The 15,497-nt window shown below is 40.9% G+C and overlaps 1 protein-coding gene across 5 annotated transcripts in view; it reads right to left on the bottom strand.

Moving 5' to 3' along the window:
• The window catches only part of LOC132154430 (phosphatidylinositol 4-phosphate 5-kinase type-1 gamma-like), a 52,327-nt gene that overhangs the window by 19,309 nt on the left and 17,521 nt on the right, over positions 1–15,497 (bottom strand). For all 5 annotated transcript variants that reach the window (XM_059562976.1, XM_059562977.1, XM_059562978.1 and 2 more), the window contains exons 5-7: positions 7,000–7,117; positions 2,329–2,481; positions 745–1,044 (exon numbers count right to left, since the gene is read on the bottom strand). In XM_059562976.1, the coding sequence (XP_059418959.1) occupies positions 745–1,044; positions 2,329–2,481; positions 7,000–7,117 (571 nt within the window). The remainder of the gene's footprint in view (positions 1–744; positions 1,045–2,328; positions 2,482–6,999; positions 7,118–15,497) is intronic.

Below are 15,497 nucleotides of genomic sequence, written 5' to 3'. Positions count from 1 at the left end.
CCCATCTTAATTAAAAATATATCTTAATTTAATTTGTTAAAAAAGACTCGTTTTTATTGGTGCGTTGGTCTATTTATATGCTTAAGGAGCCTATGTTTATTTAGAGTGCTGAGATGTTACGTTACAGAGGACTTATTTTATTTCTTTATTCCAACTTCCAAGTGGTGTAATCTACATAAGTTATTAATAAATTATGTTAAAACATGAATAAATAACTCATTTTTGACAAAGGCAAAAGAGCTGTGTGCGTGTGCACATTTAAATAATGTCGGGCTGTAAACGGGTTCGGGCTTTTAAAAAGCTGTCAATCAAAATGTACTTGTCGGGCTCGGGCCGAAACCTGCCGGGCTCGGGTCCTGTCGGGCCTAACTTTAAGGCCCGATTACAGCTCTACTGCTCAGTGCTCCTGTAGTCTACACTGAAGACATAGAGCGCCCTATCGCGGCTGTAGACGGTAATGTTTTCTCTTGGTTCTAAATAAATGCGACTTACATATGTTTTTTTTCCTCATCATGACGTATTTTTGGACTGATACGACTTATACTCAGGTGCGACTTATAGTCCGAAAAATACGGTACTATTATAATATAATTACACTATTTTGGTCAAATTGTATAGCCATAAAAAAAAACCTGAGGTTTTGGTTTTTAATAACATTTTAAATCACAATTTTGATCAGAAAAATCACAGTTAGATTTTTTTCCCCAGATGGTGCATCTCTAAACCGAAGCCGTCCACACTCACCAGACAGTCTCTCTGGAGCGTCTTCACCAGCGCGTTATACGTGTCCACGTCCAGCAGGAGTCCGTCCTGAACGTCCTGCATGAAGTCCAGGTCTTTAAAGGTGGGCTTGGACTTCTCGCGCTCTTTCTTGGACGCGCGGCGCTTGTACGTGGAGCCCTTCAGGTCGAACTTGAGGTGCATGCGAACGATGCGCGGCAGGATGTTATTCATCACCACGATACGGATGTTCTTCCCTCCGGACTGAACGCAGTACAAACCGAAGAACTTAGGCAGCAGTGTTCGGGGATTCTGGTTCAGGTTCTGAGAGATCAACAGCACACATCAGTCATCAAACCTGCCTGTCTGTGCAGTAGAGCGCTGCTATAATGTTGGAAATCAGTGCTACCTGATCATTTTCTAGTTTAGTGCTCAAAAATCTAATTATTATCGATGGATCCAAAAATATGTACATGCATATTTTTTTGTTTTTAAACTGTTGTAGGTTGCATATACTACTACTATTATAATAATTAATGATTATTATGATGCTTGTGGGACACATTGATCATAAACCGGCTTAAATACAACTCATCAATATCACACAATGAAAAATAATAAATAGTAACCACCACTGCAAATAGATCAAAACCATATAATATTATGACTTAAAATAACTTTAAAATGATGTTATATTAATTTTATTAATTATATTTAATATTTTCATTTCCAAAGACTGAATATATATACTGTACAGTATTTTTTTTCCCAAATGTTATGTTATGTTTGTGCTTTTGGGAAGTTAATCTTTACTATTCTATCCTTAATCATGTTTATTATTTAGCATTTTTAAAGCTCTTTTTGAGCACAAATTAGTGGCATTTAAAAATGATTTATGTCAATCTTTAAAACAACTGAATTACTTGAAATATATATGGATTAACAGTATTAGTTTTAAGTTGTTTAGCATTTCCATTGATATATTTTAGTATTTATTTGTTCATCTATATTTTTTACATTTTGCAGAATGTTTTTTTTACCTAGAGCCTTAAAAAAAAAATTTCATTCCTTGAAATAAAAAAAATAAAAAAATTCAGCTAAATAAATAACTAAGATAAATAAATATAAATAAATAAACTACAACTAAAAACGTAAAAACTATAGACTTATATTAAATAAAATAAAAACAAAATTGCTAAAACTTTAACTTAAATAAATTTTTTTAATAAAATAAATAAATACAATTAAAAACTATAATAGTATATTATACAACAATAACATTGTTTAACAATGGTAAAAATTGCACTTTTATATTATTATTTAATGTAATTTTTTTTTGGGGGGGGGGGTCTTTGTGTCTTGACCACAGACACTTTATGTGTTTTAATGCACAAATGCGTGCTTTTAAACTTCATTCAACTTCACATCACATTCATTTTTAAACAATTTACACATTTAAAAAAGGGTTGGTGTAAAATGCTAATGTTAAGATGCATACTTTGAAAATCAACCAGAAAAATTAAATCACCCAGCAACACATTTTTATACTGTAATCATGCATACTGTGTAGAATGGACTGTGCAGACTGTGATGAAGCAGATGGCTTACCATGTAATATCCTGGAAGCAGCTTCTGCAGGAACTCAGCCTCTTTGTGCATCACGGTCTTCAGGATGAACTCATCATCTCGAGTGACGTAGAAAATGGAGCCACTGGCACCAGGGTTCGAGAGCTCGATCAAGGGCTCATTACAGAGAGAATACTGCAGCAATCACAGACACACAGTGACGTCAGAGAGATGCTGCATTTACTCTGATTAATGCATTGAGAACACACGTAGGTTTTTGGAGTTTTTATTCACATGAATCACCATCCACTTTTGTTGCGTGACCCGCAGGAGAAAGTCAAGTCAAAAAGTTGGAGTAGATATTATTTCCACTCAGGTGCTTTTACTAGTTAATTCCACAAACAATTACAAAGAAACTGCAAGAGACACACTGAATGAAACAATCTTCTTGTAAAACGTACTTTTTTACAACTCTGAAAAAGTGTTGTTTACGGTGTATAGGTTTGGAACAATGTTGTTTTTTATAGCATATTTTTATATATATTCTTTTTTAGTTTTAATGTTAAAGTTTTATGTTTTTTTAATAACTCTAAATAATTTTTATTCATTTTTATTTCAGTTTTTTACCACCTGAAACAGAATTTCCTTCATTGTATGAACCATTTCTTTAAAAAAAAAAGAAGCGACTTAAGGGTTGGGATCACACACACATACACACACACACACACACACATCAGTGGAAATCTGTTTTTGTAAGTGCTTAAAAAGGAAAGTATTAGTGTGATTAGTGTGGTAATCACCATCTGTCTCAGGTAGTGTGTGTGTGTGGGGGGGGGGGGGGGCATATAAAGTGTCCAAGTGCTTCAACACACACACCTAAAATGTTTTAGGTTCATTTTAGCTCCAGACGCTGTCATATCATAATTACACATTAACCTTCCCGTGACCCTCAGCAGTGCCACTATATAAAGCACATCACCGACCGTACACTCATTCAGCTTCAGTATTATATTTTTTATATAGCTTTTAAATATTTTATGAGAGAATAAGCTACACATCCCACAGTTGATGGGAACAATGTCATACACATGGTACAATATAAAACTATTGACTGATTATAAGAACAAAGTAATAAGAAATATTTTTATACTGAACAGTGTGAGAATCAGAAAGCATTTGTTACACTTCAAAACCATAAAACAAGATCTGTACACAGACACAAACGTGACTCGACATGTAGAAAAACACACGAACATTCAAGTCCACATGAAACCAAATAAAACATGGACCTAGAGTGATAGACGTCTGATAAACACACAGACACACATACACAGAGTCAGAAGTGTCATGAGTCTTTTTCTGGTATATTCTATCTGAAGTAGTAAAGAAAAATGGAATATCTCACTTGAAGTAAGATTATAATAAATTAATTTTAAAGCACAACCACCACAGAATCTATGTGACGAGTGGGGCAGGGCCGAGGGACGTGGGAACGAGGAGCGAGGCCGGTGGAGTGATTGGAGATGAACGAGAGAGGACCAGGCCTGGGCTTTAGTTTATGCTTGCTTTTTATTTGTGGGCATCAGTCGTGAATTACCTTCAGGGATGACTGATGCGCACAAATAAAAAGAAAACATAAACTAAAGCCCAGGCCTGGTCCTCTCTCGTCCTTCACTGTCGTCGCTCCAGTTTTATATCCTTCCATCTCCTCCGTGGGACTCGAGACCGGTGGTTCGAACAGGTGTAGTTCATCTCCAATCACTCCACCGGCCTCGCTCCTCGATCCCACGTCCCTCGGCCACGCCCCACTAGTCACAATCAGACTTTAGCTTAAAGAGATAAATAGTACAGATGTAGTACAATCATAACAAGGAATAGTTTAATAGCTATGATACTGTTTTGAAATTAAAGCTATGACAGGAAACACTGGCATCTAACAATGCCTTAGAAAAAAACAGTTCATCTTATATTAAAATAATAATAATAATTCATATGCATAAACCCATATAGGAAATAAAAGAGTTACTGAATAAGCATGTGTCCTGTTCCCTTTCAATCAGTCACATTCGATGTTACGTCAGAAAGAGACGAAATGGCTGTGTTTTCCTGAGCAGCTGAGTGCATCAGGCTTGAGTGGAATCCTCCACCCTGTCCCGAGCATTCGAGGCTGGACGATTGGTTCTTAGGGGCTGCTCGTGCTGATCACCAGCACCCCCCACTGGTCTCTTTCTTCCCGGAGGTGCACCAGGAAGTTATCAGTTCATGGAAGGCACCTTTAACTGCCCGAAACCTTTCTGGTGCTTCCTCCGACTTCATTGCCCTCGATGGCGGAGTGAGATGGATGGAATGCTTCGAAGACGCTCAGGCAGACCTTTTTGCCTCTCCAGAAAATTCCTACTGCCAGTTGTTTTACTCCCTGACCAAGGGCACCCTTGGCAAGGATGCTCTGGTGCACAGCTGGCCGCTGGGCCTGCGCAAGTATGTGACGTTGTGCAAGAACGGACGTTGTGCAAGAACGGGGAGGACAAGGAGCAGGTCCTCATGGTTGCGCCTTTTTGGCCCAGCCGGACCTTGTTCCCCAAACTTGTACTCCTCGTGACAGCCCCTCCCTGTCTAATTCCTCTGAAGAAGGACTTCTTTCTTCTTTCTCAGAGACAGAGCACCCTCTTGCACCCGCGTCCCGATCTTTGGAACCTTAATGTTTGGGTTCTGGACGGATCACTGAAGGTTTAGGTACCTCGCCACCTCAGGTGGTAGCTACCATCACTTCGGCTAGAGTTTTGTCTACCAGACACGCCTATGCTTTGAAGTGGAAACTCTTCATAACTTGGTGTTCTTCACATGGTGAAGACCCCTGGAGATGCCCGATCGGGTCAGTGCTTTCCTTTCTTCAGGAAGGGTTGGAATAAAGGTTGTCTCCTTTAACCCTGAATGGTCTATGTTGCTGCAATTTTGGCTCACTATGACCCTGTTGATGGTAAGTCTCTTGGGAAGCATGATCTGGTCATCCGGTTCCTGAGAGGGGCCAGAAGGCTCAATCCACCTCGCCCTAATCAAGTTCCCTCTTGGGACATCACAGTGGTTCTATCTGCACTGCAGAGTTCTTTCTTTAAACCCTTGCTCTCAGTACAGCTAAATTTTTTATCATTGAAAACTACACTCCTGACTTTTCAGTTGATGAAGCGTGCCTGGAATTTTGGCCGGCCAACTCTCATGTTATCTTGAGACCCTGGCCTAAATATGTGCCCAATGTTCCCACCACTCCTTTTAAAGATCAGGTGGTGAACTTGCAAGTGCTGCCCCCGGAGGAGGCAGACCCAGCCCTGGTGCTGCTCTGTCCAGTACGTGCGCTCCACACGTATGTAGACAGAACTCAGTGCCTTAGGACCTCAGACCAGCACTTTGTTTGTTACGGAGGCCAGCAGAAGGGAAAGGTTGTCTCCAAGCAGAGGTTATCCCACTGGATAGGGGATGCTATTGTCCAGGCTTTTCAGGCTCAAGACCTGCCATGCCCCCTAGGGGTGAGAGCTCACTCAACTAGGAGTGAGTGTAGCCTCCTCCTGGTCGCTGGAGCATGGCGCCTCGCTAACAGACATCTGTAGAGCTGTGGGCTGGGCAACACCTAACACATTTGCAAGATTTTATAATCTCCGTGTAGAGCCCGAGTCCTCCCAGGTACTTGCCCCTTCAGGCCAGTAAGGACCTGCTTGATGTCAATTCGCTTCCTGCGCCATTCCACTCCACAGACTGGATGCGTGCGCTATTCCCCTCAGGTGAGTTCCTCAGTTCAGAACCCTGGGTTCCTCCAGCATTGTTGATGTCCAGCACTTGCGTGCTTTCCCTATCTGTCAGCCCTGTGTGGGACTAGGTGCCTCAATGTGTTGTGATTCCTCTTTTTCTGGGTAATCCCACGTGTGTATTTCCACAGTAAGTGTCTTGGTAGCATGTGTCTTTCCCTTGACAAGCACCTTGCCAGCTCTGTCGTTGAAACTTCCACCCTGTGGGCTGGGTTCCTTGCAGTTCATGTGTATCACCTCTCGGTTGATACCTGCCTGTGTAAATCCTCCTACGAGCAGGCAGTCTGCTAGCATATGTCTAGCTGGATTAAGCTACCTAGTGCATTCTGTGTCAAGTATAGGCCCTCACTTGTGTTGGCCTTACGACAGAGTACTATCGCTCACACGGGTCACTGGAAGACAGCCAAGTGGCGTTTTGTAAGGGAGCGTTGAACGTGACAGACTGAAAGGGAACGTCTAAGTTACGTATGTAATCCTCGTTCCCTGAAGAAGGGAACGGAGACGTTACATCCCTTTGCCACATTGCTGTTCCGCTGAACGGCCGGGTCACTGGGCTCGGCTCCTCAGCAAACACTTGAATGCGAGTTGCTTGCGCTGCTCCTTATATACCCACTTATATCTATCTATCTATCTATCTATCTATCTATCTATCTATCTATCTTATATACTCCACACACAGCAGGGTGGAGCTCACGATGCAAGTCCCGCAGACCAAGGTACACTGTGAACCATTGGCTCGTTTTGGTACCACTCTAAGGTGATTGGGCACTCGAGCGAGACCCCATTCATCAGTCTCTTTCTGACGTAACGTCTCCGTTTCCTCCTTCAGGGAACGAGGGTTACATATGTTACAACAGCTGAAATAACACAGTTATTAGTAAATGAGAGCCAGTGTTTGAACTGGCCTGTGTCTCACCAGATAGTCATCCGGTCGAATCCCGAAGAGTTCTCTGAAGTAGCGGAACGCCACTGGAGCATACGTTTTAAACCTGAAGTCTGGATAGTGATGTGCCGGAGTCAGATTACTGCCTTCACTGAGAGAGAGACAGAGAGAGAGAGAGAGAGAGAGAGAGAAAGAGAGCGACATAGAGAGAGAGAGAGACAGAGACATAGAGAGAGAGAGAGAGAGAGACAGAGACATAGAGAGAGAGAGACAGAGACATAGAAAGAGAGAGAGAGACATAGAGAGAGAGAGAGAGAGAGAGAGAGAGAGAGAGAGAGAGAGAGGGACAGAGAGAGACGCACATCAAATCTGGATGATCTGACTGACTGATGATCAACATTGTAAGTATTCCTTATCACTTTTTATCAATTTAACACATCCTTGCTGAATAAAAGCATTCATTTCTTTCGAACCCCCCTAAAGATTGCTATAAGATATTAAATAAATGCTGTTATTTTAAATGTTTTATTCATCAAAGAATCCTGAAAAAAATTATCACTGGTTCCAAAAAAAAATATGAAGCAGCACTGATAATAAATCATCATATTAGGATGATTTCTGAAGATCATGTGACAATGAAGACTGGAGGAATGATCCCGAAAATACATCTGTGCATCTCAGAAATAAATTACATTTTAACAGATATTAAAACAGAAAACCAGTTTGTAAAATTGCAATAATATTTCTGTAAAAATTTTTCTGAATTACTAATCAAATAAATGCAGCCACAGAATGTAAACTTACAAATCTTACTGATCCCAATGTATACGGGATTTAAATCCTGCCATGGTTCAAAACTGAAAATACAGGTCTGAAAGGTTGAAACTACGTGTGCAAAAACTCAAAATCTTACAAAAAAAAGTTTTGCAAGATCGAAAAATAAGATTTGCAAGCTTGCAAAATGTAAAAAAATTAAAATATCTCTGCAAACATTATGTTGTTTTTTAGATTTCCTTCTTCAGAACTGCAACATTTTTTTACGATGTTGCGCAAATAAATTTTCAGAGTTTCAAATTTGTCAGTGTTCTCCCACTGTATTAGATTGTTTTCCAGGTTTGAAACCTTGTAAATGGTGATCTGAAAACTGGTGTGCGAATGTGTGAATTTTTTTTTTTAACCTCTGAAAACAGAGCTTTGCAGGCTTGCAAAGTGGTAAAAAAAATTACATCTCTTCAAACGTAATTTTGTTTTTGAGTTTTCCCTCTTCAGAAGTGCAACACCCTTTTTTATGGTGTTGTGCAATAATTTTTTCAGAGTTTCGAATTTGTCACTGTTCTCCCAGTGTATAGTTTGTTTTCAAGATTTGAAACCTTGTAAATAGTGATCTGAAAACTGGTGTGCGAATAGGTGAAAAAAAGTTTTGAAACTCTGAAAACTGAGGTTCGAAAGGGCGAAACTTATTACGTTACATTACATTTGCACTCCTATTGCAGACTATTTTTTCAGAGCTGAGTTTACAACACCCACTTTGCGGAGACACAGTTGCGAGCTTGCGTCTCACGTGATTTGTGGCAGCGTTGTCACGCAGCTCTGCTCTGAGACTCTGAAACTCAGACTGAGCGAAAATGAAGCTTCGCAACCCCCCAAATAAAAAAAGCCTGGAGGGAGGGCCTTCTGCTCTTGGCCAATGCTTTGCTGTCTGCTGAGGTACAGTCCAATCACAAGTCGTATTTACTGGAAAGGTGGGATTGACCGAATGCTCCGCCAATGACAAAAGCGCACAGGATACAGAGGATGCACAGATTTCTGGCCACAAGGCGGTCCCGTCGCGGTCCAATTCTAAAATAAAGGTTTACCCACTTGTCGCTGAAATTCACCATACAATTGCCAGTAGCCACTGAGTTTACCACTGATAGACCGGCGGTGCATCAGTATACACACTCACCTCACTTTCCTCAGCTGGTGACTCACTTTCCTCACGCAGTGGACCACTGACTCTCTCTTCATGTAGAGACCGAATATTACAATTAAAGTGACTTCAATAGTGCATCCAAAAGAATATTTAGATATTATATTGAAATATTCAGAAAGGTGTACAGTGTATTTTTTACTTTTATTAAAATATAACATATGATAAACTATTTGTTCTCCACCACATGCTAAAATTGATACTGTGTGTGAGTGAAAGAGAGTGCTTTCTGCATTGAGGATATTCTGTAGTCTCAGACCTTCGTTTGGGGAAATCTTTACTGGATTGTCTGTACCCAATCCTTATCTTCAAGAATCGGCTTAAAACACATCTCTTCCAAATGTATTTGACCTTCTAACTTTAACAGTCACTATTCTTAAAAAAAGAATAATATTAAGCTTTCTATTATTTTGTATTCTATCGGTTTTCTTTTATTATACAATTAACAAAGGCAAAAAAGACCTCTAACTCTAGCTTGCTCTATTCTTTTTCTATTCTATCTGTTATCAGTATTTCATTATTATATTATTTAAAAGCCTTGTTACGTGTAAGCTAACTGAGACTTGTTATAGCACTTGTATATTTGTTGTTTTTTATTGCTTCCATTGTCCTCATACGCTGTTTGTGACAGATTGAGAGAGGATAGAGCTGACATTTTAAGTCACCGACTTTGCAAAAACACGTCCTAAGAGTCCAAAAGCATTCACTTTGCAATGAAGCCTGTTAGAATTAATAAATACAGTTAGAATGTCCTTATAATTTAAGTCATGAAAAAAATGGTGTATGTTTTTATATTCATTGAACATTAATTATTGAGTATCACGTGCGCGAGCAAAAATGTGCTATTAATTTTATAGCTACAACAGTGCATAGGAGCGCAACCGCCGAGCGCTTTGGTAAGAAGGAGAAAGCGACGCGTATTTAGGCGCGACATGTGAACGGCCCTTAACACGGTGTTTTGTTCCTTGAATTCATCAGATTTTCAACGAATCAAGTGAGCCAGTGATTCAACAGTCCATTCAAATGGACTCTTTTGTTTCCTTTCTAATAGAATCAGGCGTTTTGAACGAAAAGTTTGATTTGAACGATTCAATAAATAGCCTACTTAAAACCATTGTTTTGCTGTCACCTACTGGCGTTTTTATTGTCATCATTATTTATCAATGACAGGCCTAAACCAGGGAAGGTGCAAGTGTGTATACTGATGCACCGCCGGTCTATCAGTGGTAAACTCAGTGGCTACTGGCAATTGTATGGTGAATTTCAGCGACAAGAGGGTAAACCTTTATTTTAGAACTGGACCACGACGGGACCGCTTTGTGGACAGAAATCTGTGCATTCTCTGTATCCTGTGCGCTTTTGTCATTGGCGGAGCAGTCGGTCAATCCCACCTTTCCAGTAAATACGACTTGTGATTGGACTGTACCTCAGCAGACAGCAAAGCATTGGCCAAGAGCAGAAGGCCCTCCCTCCAGGCTTTTTTTATTTGCGAGGTTGCGAAGCTTCATTTTCGCTCAGTCTGAGTTTCAGAGTTTCAGAGCAGAGCTGCGTGACAACGCTGCCACAAATCACGTGAGACGCAAGCTCGCAACTGTGTGGGCGTATCTCCACAAAGTGGGTGTTGTAAACTCAGCTCTGAAAAAATAGTCTGCAATAGGAGTGCAAATGTAATGTAATGTAATAAGTTTCGCCCTTTCGAACCTCAGTTTTCAGAGTTTCAAAACTTTTTTTCACCTATTCGCACACCAGTTTTCAGATCACTATTTACAAGGTTTCAAATCTTGAAAACAAACTATACACTGGGAGAACAGTGACAAATTCGAAACTCTGAAAAAATGATTGCACAACACCATAAAAAAGGGTGTTGCACTTCTGAAGAGGGAAAACTCAAAAACAAAATTACGTTTGAAGAAATGTAATTTTTTTTACCACTTTGCAAGCCTGCAAAGCTCTGTTTTCAGAGTTTCAAAAAAAAAATTCACACATTCGCACACCAGTTTTCAGATCACCATTTACAAGGTTTCAAACCTGGAAAACAATCTAATACAGTGGGAGAACACTGACTGTTACGTTCCACGTGGGTTTTGTTTTCATTTAGTCTAGAGACTAGCGACACGCTAGTGTGCTTTGCACGTGTGAATGATTGGTGCTCATTATCTTCTCTCTGTGTTTTTAGTCTTCACTCTGCTGTGATTGGCCTAGCAGTACGTCACTCATCATTCCCTCATTAGGGGCGGCGTCTGGGAACCAATCAGAGTTTGCCAGATGACTTCAAAAGAACGACCTGTTCATTCATGCTCGCTCTCTCTCTCGCAGCGTGTTGAGCGCTCTGTATGCGGCTCTGCTCACCTTCACCATTCGGATCACGGCTCACTTGTTTTTTTTTAAAACTAAGAACTATGTGAATCCTGTACTCGATAAGTTAGTGAGAGATGTATGTGTCGCTCTGTTCCTCTGTTCTTTGGAACTTGACTTGTTTACTTTTGAGATAGCAAAACTGAGAACTGTGTGTTCAAGTTCAACACCACGAGGTTGCCTATAAGCTGCTCTTTTGGTAAGAGAATGTCAGGTTAGTATGCCGCGGTATACATAACGCCCGTAGTGGTAACTTGTAAGACACACTAGGTTAGGAGTGAGCGCCACTCCCTGTATGTTTTGTTATTTAGCTAGTTTATTTAAGTGCCCGCATGCACTGAAGATCTCGGTTTTCTTTTCACATTTTTCTTTGTTTAGGTTTAGGATTAGCATAAGGATTGTTTTGTTATACTCTGTTTTTTTCTTTGGCGCCACTTTATGTTCTCTTACTCACAATTTATTTTAAACTATTTTCTACTCTTGAGGCTGTACATAGCGCACTACATTTAACATTCACGAACTGGATCTAGTGGCTTCGGCTTTTTGAAATAAACTCCAGTTTTAATTCATCAAATCGAGTGTGTCATGTGTTTATTCCATCCTACTCAGACATCAGCAGTGGTTTCAAAATAAGTGTTGCGAAATACCTTCTAGACATTAAAAGTTCGTAACATTTAATGGGGGCTCGTCCGGGATTGAAATATTGATATTAATATTCATATTTTTTCCCAAGTTATTATTTGGAATATTTACTGCTGGTGTGAGTGGTGGAATGACCATGACAGAACTTTTCGTTAGAGTCGATGTTCGTGATGTAGCCTAGTGAGCGGATGGGCTGGTTGAGTATATTAGTGATTTGATAGGAATAAGTATGGCTGACTTTGACTTGGATACTTTTGTTAGCGCACCCACAGAAGAACAACTTAGTAAATGCAGGAAAGAGGATCTGGTACTGATCGCTGCTCACTATAAACTTGCTGTCTCGAAGCAACTGCGTAAACTAGAGGTTAGGTCTGCTGTATCTCAGGGGTTGGTGGAATTAGGTGTTCTAAAATTGTCCGCAGGTGTCGGTGAAGGTATCTCCGATTCTGACGGTCGCCCTGGTGAGGAGGAGCGGAGCGAAACGGCTGAGGTAGAGGACTCTGAAGCCAAGGCTGTTTTGCCGCCTTCCGATTCTTTTTCTCCTGGCTCAGATGAGTCTGAAGGAGGTGATGCGCGACTGAAAGTTTGTTTAGCGCGAGTGCAAATGGAGGCACGCGAACGGGCGGAAAGCCGTCGAATTGAGGCAGATCTGAAATACCGACTTGAAATCCGCAGGCTCGAAATCGAGGCGGAGACACAGATTAAGCTGCGTGAACTTGAGCTGAGTGCAGCTAATAGGACACCTATTCCGGTTACACAACCCTCGCAGACTGCTGATGCTGGCACGGCGGGGACCACTTTTGAGGTCAGTAGACACATTTCACTAGTACCACAGTTCCGAGAAACAGAAGTTGATTCTTACTTTAGTGTATTTGAGCGGATTGCATCTACGCTCCATTGGCCTAAAGAGGTTTGGCCTCTACTATTACAGTGCAAGTTAACCGGTAAAGCTCAAGATGTTTGTGCTACACTTTCCTTAGAGGATAGCTTGAATTATGAGCTAGTGAAAGTTGCGATATTACGTGCATATGAACTTGTACCAGAAGCCTACCGACAGCGTTTTAGAAGTCACAAAAAACACTTCAGCCAGACTTTTGTTGAATTTGCAAGGGAGAAAGGAATTTTGTTTGATAAGTGGTGCACATCTAGCAAAGTAAATGATTTTAAAGACATGCGAGAACTTATTCTTTTAGAAGAATTTAAGAATTGTATTCCTGAGCGTGTTGTCGTTTACTTGAATGAACAAAAAGTCACGTCTTTATCTCAAGCCTCTGTCTTGGCAGATGAGTTTTCCTTGACGCATAAAAATGTGTTTACTTCAGTACGTTCTGAGAAGACTGCTGTCCAAGTGAGTTCGAGTAGTCCGTCTCGACCCAAACCAGTTCCTTTTAAATCCAAGGAGGATCGAGAATGTTTTTATTGTCACAAACCTGGCCATTTAATCGCTGATTGCATTGTGCTGAAACGAAAACAGTCGAGTTCTGCACCTAAGAGTGCTGGTTTTGTGAAACGGATTGATTCTAAAAAGATCGAGTGTAATGACAAGCCTGATTCCAGTTATGCACCTTTTCTGATGGAAGGGTTAATTTCCGTTACGGGAAATCCTGAGGAACGAATTCGAGTTCAGATGCTCCGTGATACAGGGGCTATGCAGTCCTTTATTAGTGGAGATGTACTGCCGTTCTCTGAACAAACCTTCTGTGGCAGTAATGTCCTAGTGCAGGGCATAGAGGTGGGTCTCGTTCAGGTTCCGTTACATCGAATTCACTTAGAATCAGAACTGTGCATGGGCTTTGTGAAAGTAGCTGTTCGTGAACGCCTACCTGTGAGTGGGGTACAAGTTATCTTAGGCAATGATTTAGCCGGTGGGAGAATTATGCCTTTGTTGGAAGTCTTTGACAATCCAGTTGCACCCATACAGCCTGATGAATTATCACAGTCATATCCTGAAACCTTTTCAACTTGTGTAGTTACGCGGGCTCAAGCTCGTAAAATAGATGCTGATGATTTAGCTGCATCTTTTATTGCACCTGTTTTTATTGATGATGTTTTGCCTGAGGAGAGTAAAACTGTTGAAAATGTGCTTGTTCAAGATATTCCGTGTGAAAAAATGCATGTGACGCGTGAGAGAATTATTGTTGCTCAAAAGCAGGATAAAAGTCTTCAGAAATGTTTTGCTGCTGCTGTTTCCCCAGAGAAAGCTCGAGAGAGAAAAGCTGCATATTTTGTTGAGAACGGGTTACTGATGCGCAAGTGGTGTTCAGAGATAGCAGATGATGCTGAGTGGAGTACTGTGTATCAGATCGTGATTCCTTCATGTTACCGACAACAAATTTTGTCGTTAGCTCACGATCATGATCTGGCAGGACATTTAGGGATTAAGAAAACTTATCACCGAGTTTTAAACGCACTTCTTTTGGCCCAGAATAAAAGCTGATGTCACACAATTTTGTCGCACATGTCACGTTTGTCAGATTACCGGCAAACCGAACCAAGTAATCCGGTGTGCTCCTCTCATTCCTATCCCGGTGGTTGGAGAACCATTCGAGCATGTCATTGTTGATTGTGTCGGTCCATTACCTAAATCTAAGACTGGTAATCAATTTTTATTGACCGTGATGTGTACTGCGACCCGGTTTCCTGAGGCGATTCCCTTGAGAAAGATTACGGCACCTGTCGTAACTAGAGCACTTGTTAAATTTTTTTCTACGTTTGGTTTACCAAAAATTGTGCAGACAGATCAAGGCACTAACTTTTTGTCAAAAATTTTTACTCAAGTCTTGTCCAGTTTAAATGTGTCACATAGGATCGCCAGTGCCTATCACGCTGAAAGCCAGGGGGCACTCGAACGTTTCCACCAAACGTTAAAGTCAATGCTTCAAAAATACTGTATGCAAACAGGTAAAGAGTGGGATGAAGGTGTACCATTACTTTTATTTGCGATTAGGGAAGCAGTTCAGGAAAGTCTCGGATTCAGTCCTGCTGAATTAGTATTCGGTCACACTGTTAGAGGTCCTTTGAAAATGCTCAAAGAGAACCTGCTGTCTGTTGAGTCTAGCCCGAAAATGAACGTGCTGGATTATGTGAGTAAATTCCGTGAGCGTTGGCATCAAGCTTGTTCTGTGGCCAGAGAGTCACTTGAAGTGGCACAGGGAAAAATGAAACATTACTACGATCGTAAATCTGTACAGCGTACCTTTAATGAGGGCGATTCGGTGTTGGTTCTGCTACCTATGATAGGGTCTGCTTTATCAGCACGATTTTCTGGACCATACGAGGTCGTTAGAAAACTTAGTACTACCGATTACGTGATCAGAACTCCAGATAGGAGAAGGAAGACTCGTGTGTGTCACGTGAATATGTTAAAGCCGTTTCACAAAAGAGAAGCTGTCCAGAATGTTTCACCTACAGAGATCACTGTTCCAGCGTCATCTCCTGTGTCATCTCCTGTGCTCGCTTGTGCTGCTGCTGAGATCATCGATCCAGAGGATGATGGAATAGTTTTACGTCATACTCATCAACAATGTGCTCGACTCCAGAATTCTGAGGTATTATCTGATCTTCC

This window comes from Carassius carassius, chromosome 12 (genome assembly GCF_963082965.1).
Source record: "Carassius carassius chromosome 12, fCarCar2.1, whole genome shotgun sequence".
Lineage (NCBI taxonomy): Eukaryota > Metazoa > Chordata > Actinopteri > Cypriniformes > Cyprinidae > Carassius > Carassius carassius.
Note: the sequence above shows the minus strand (reverse complement) of the source record. Positions and strands in the feature narration are given on the sequence as shown.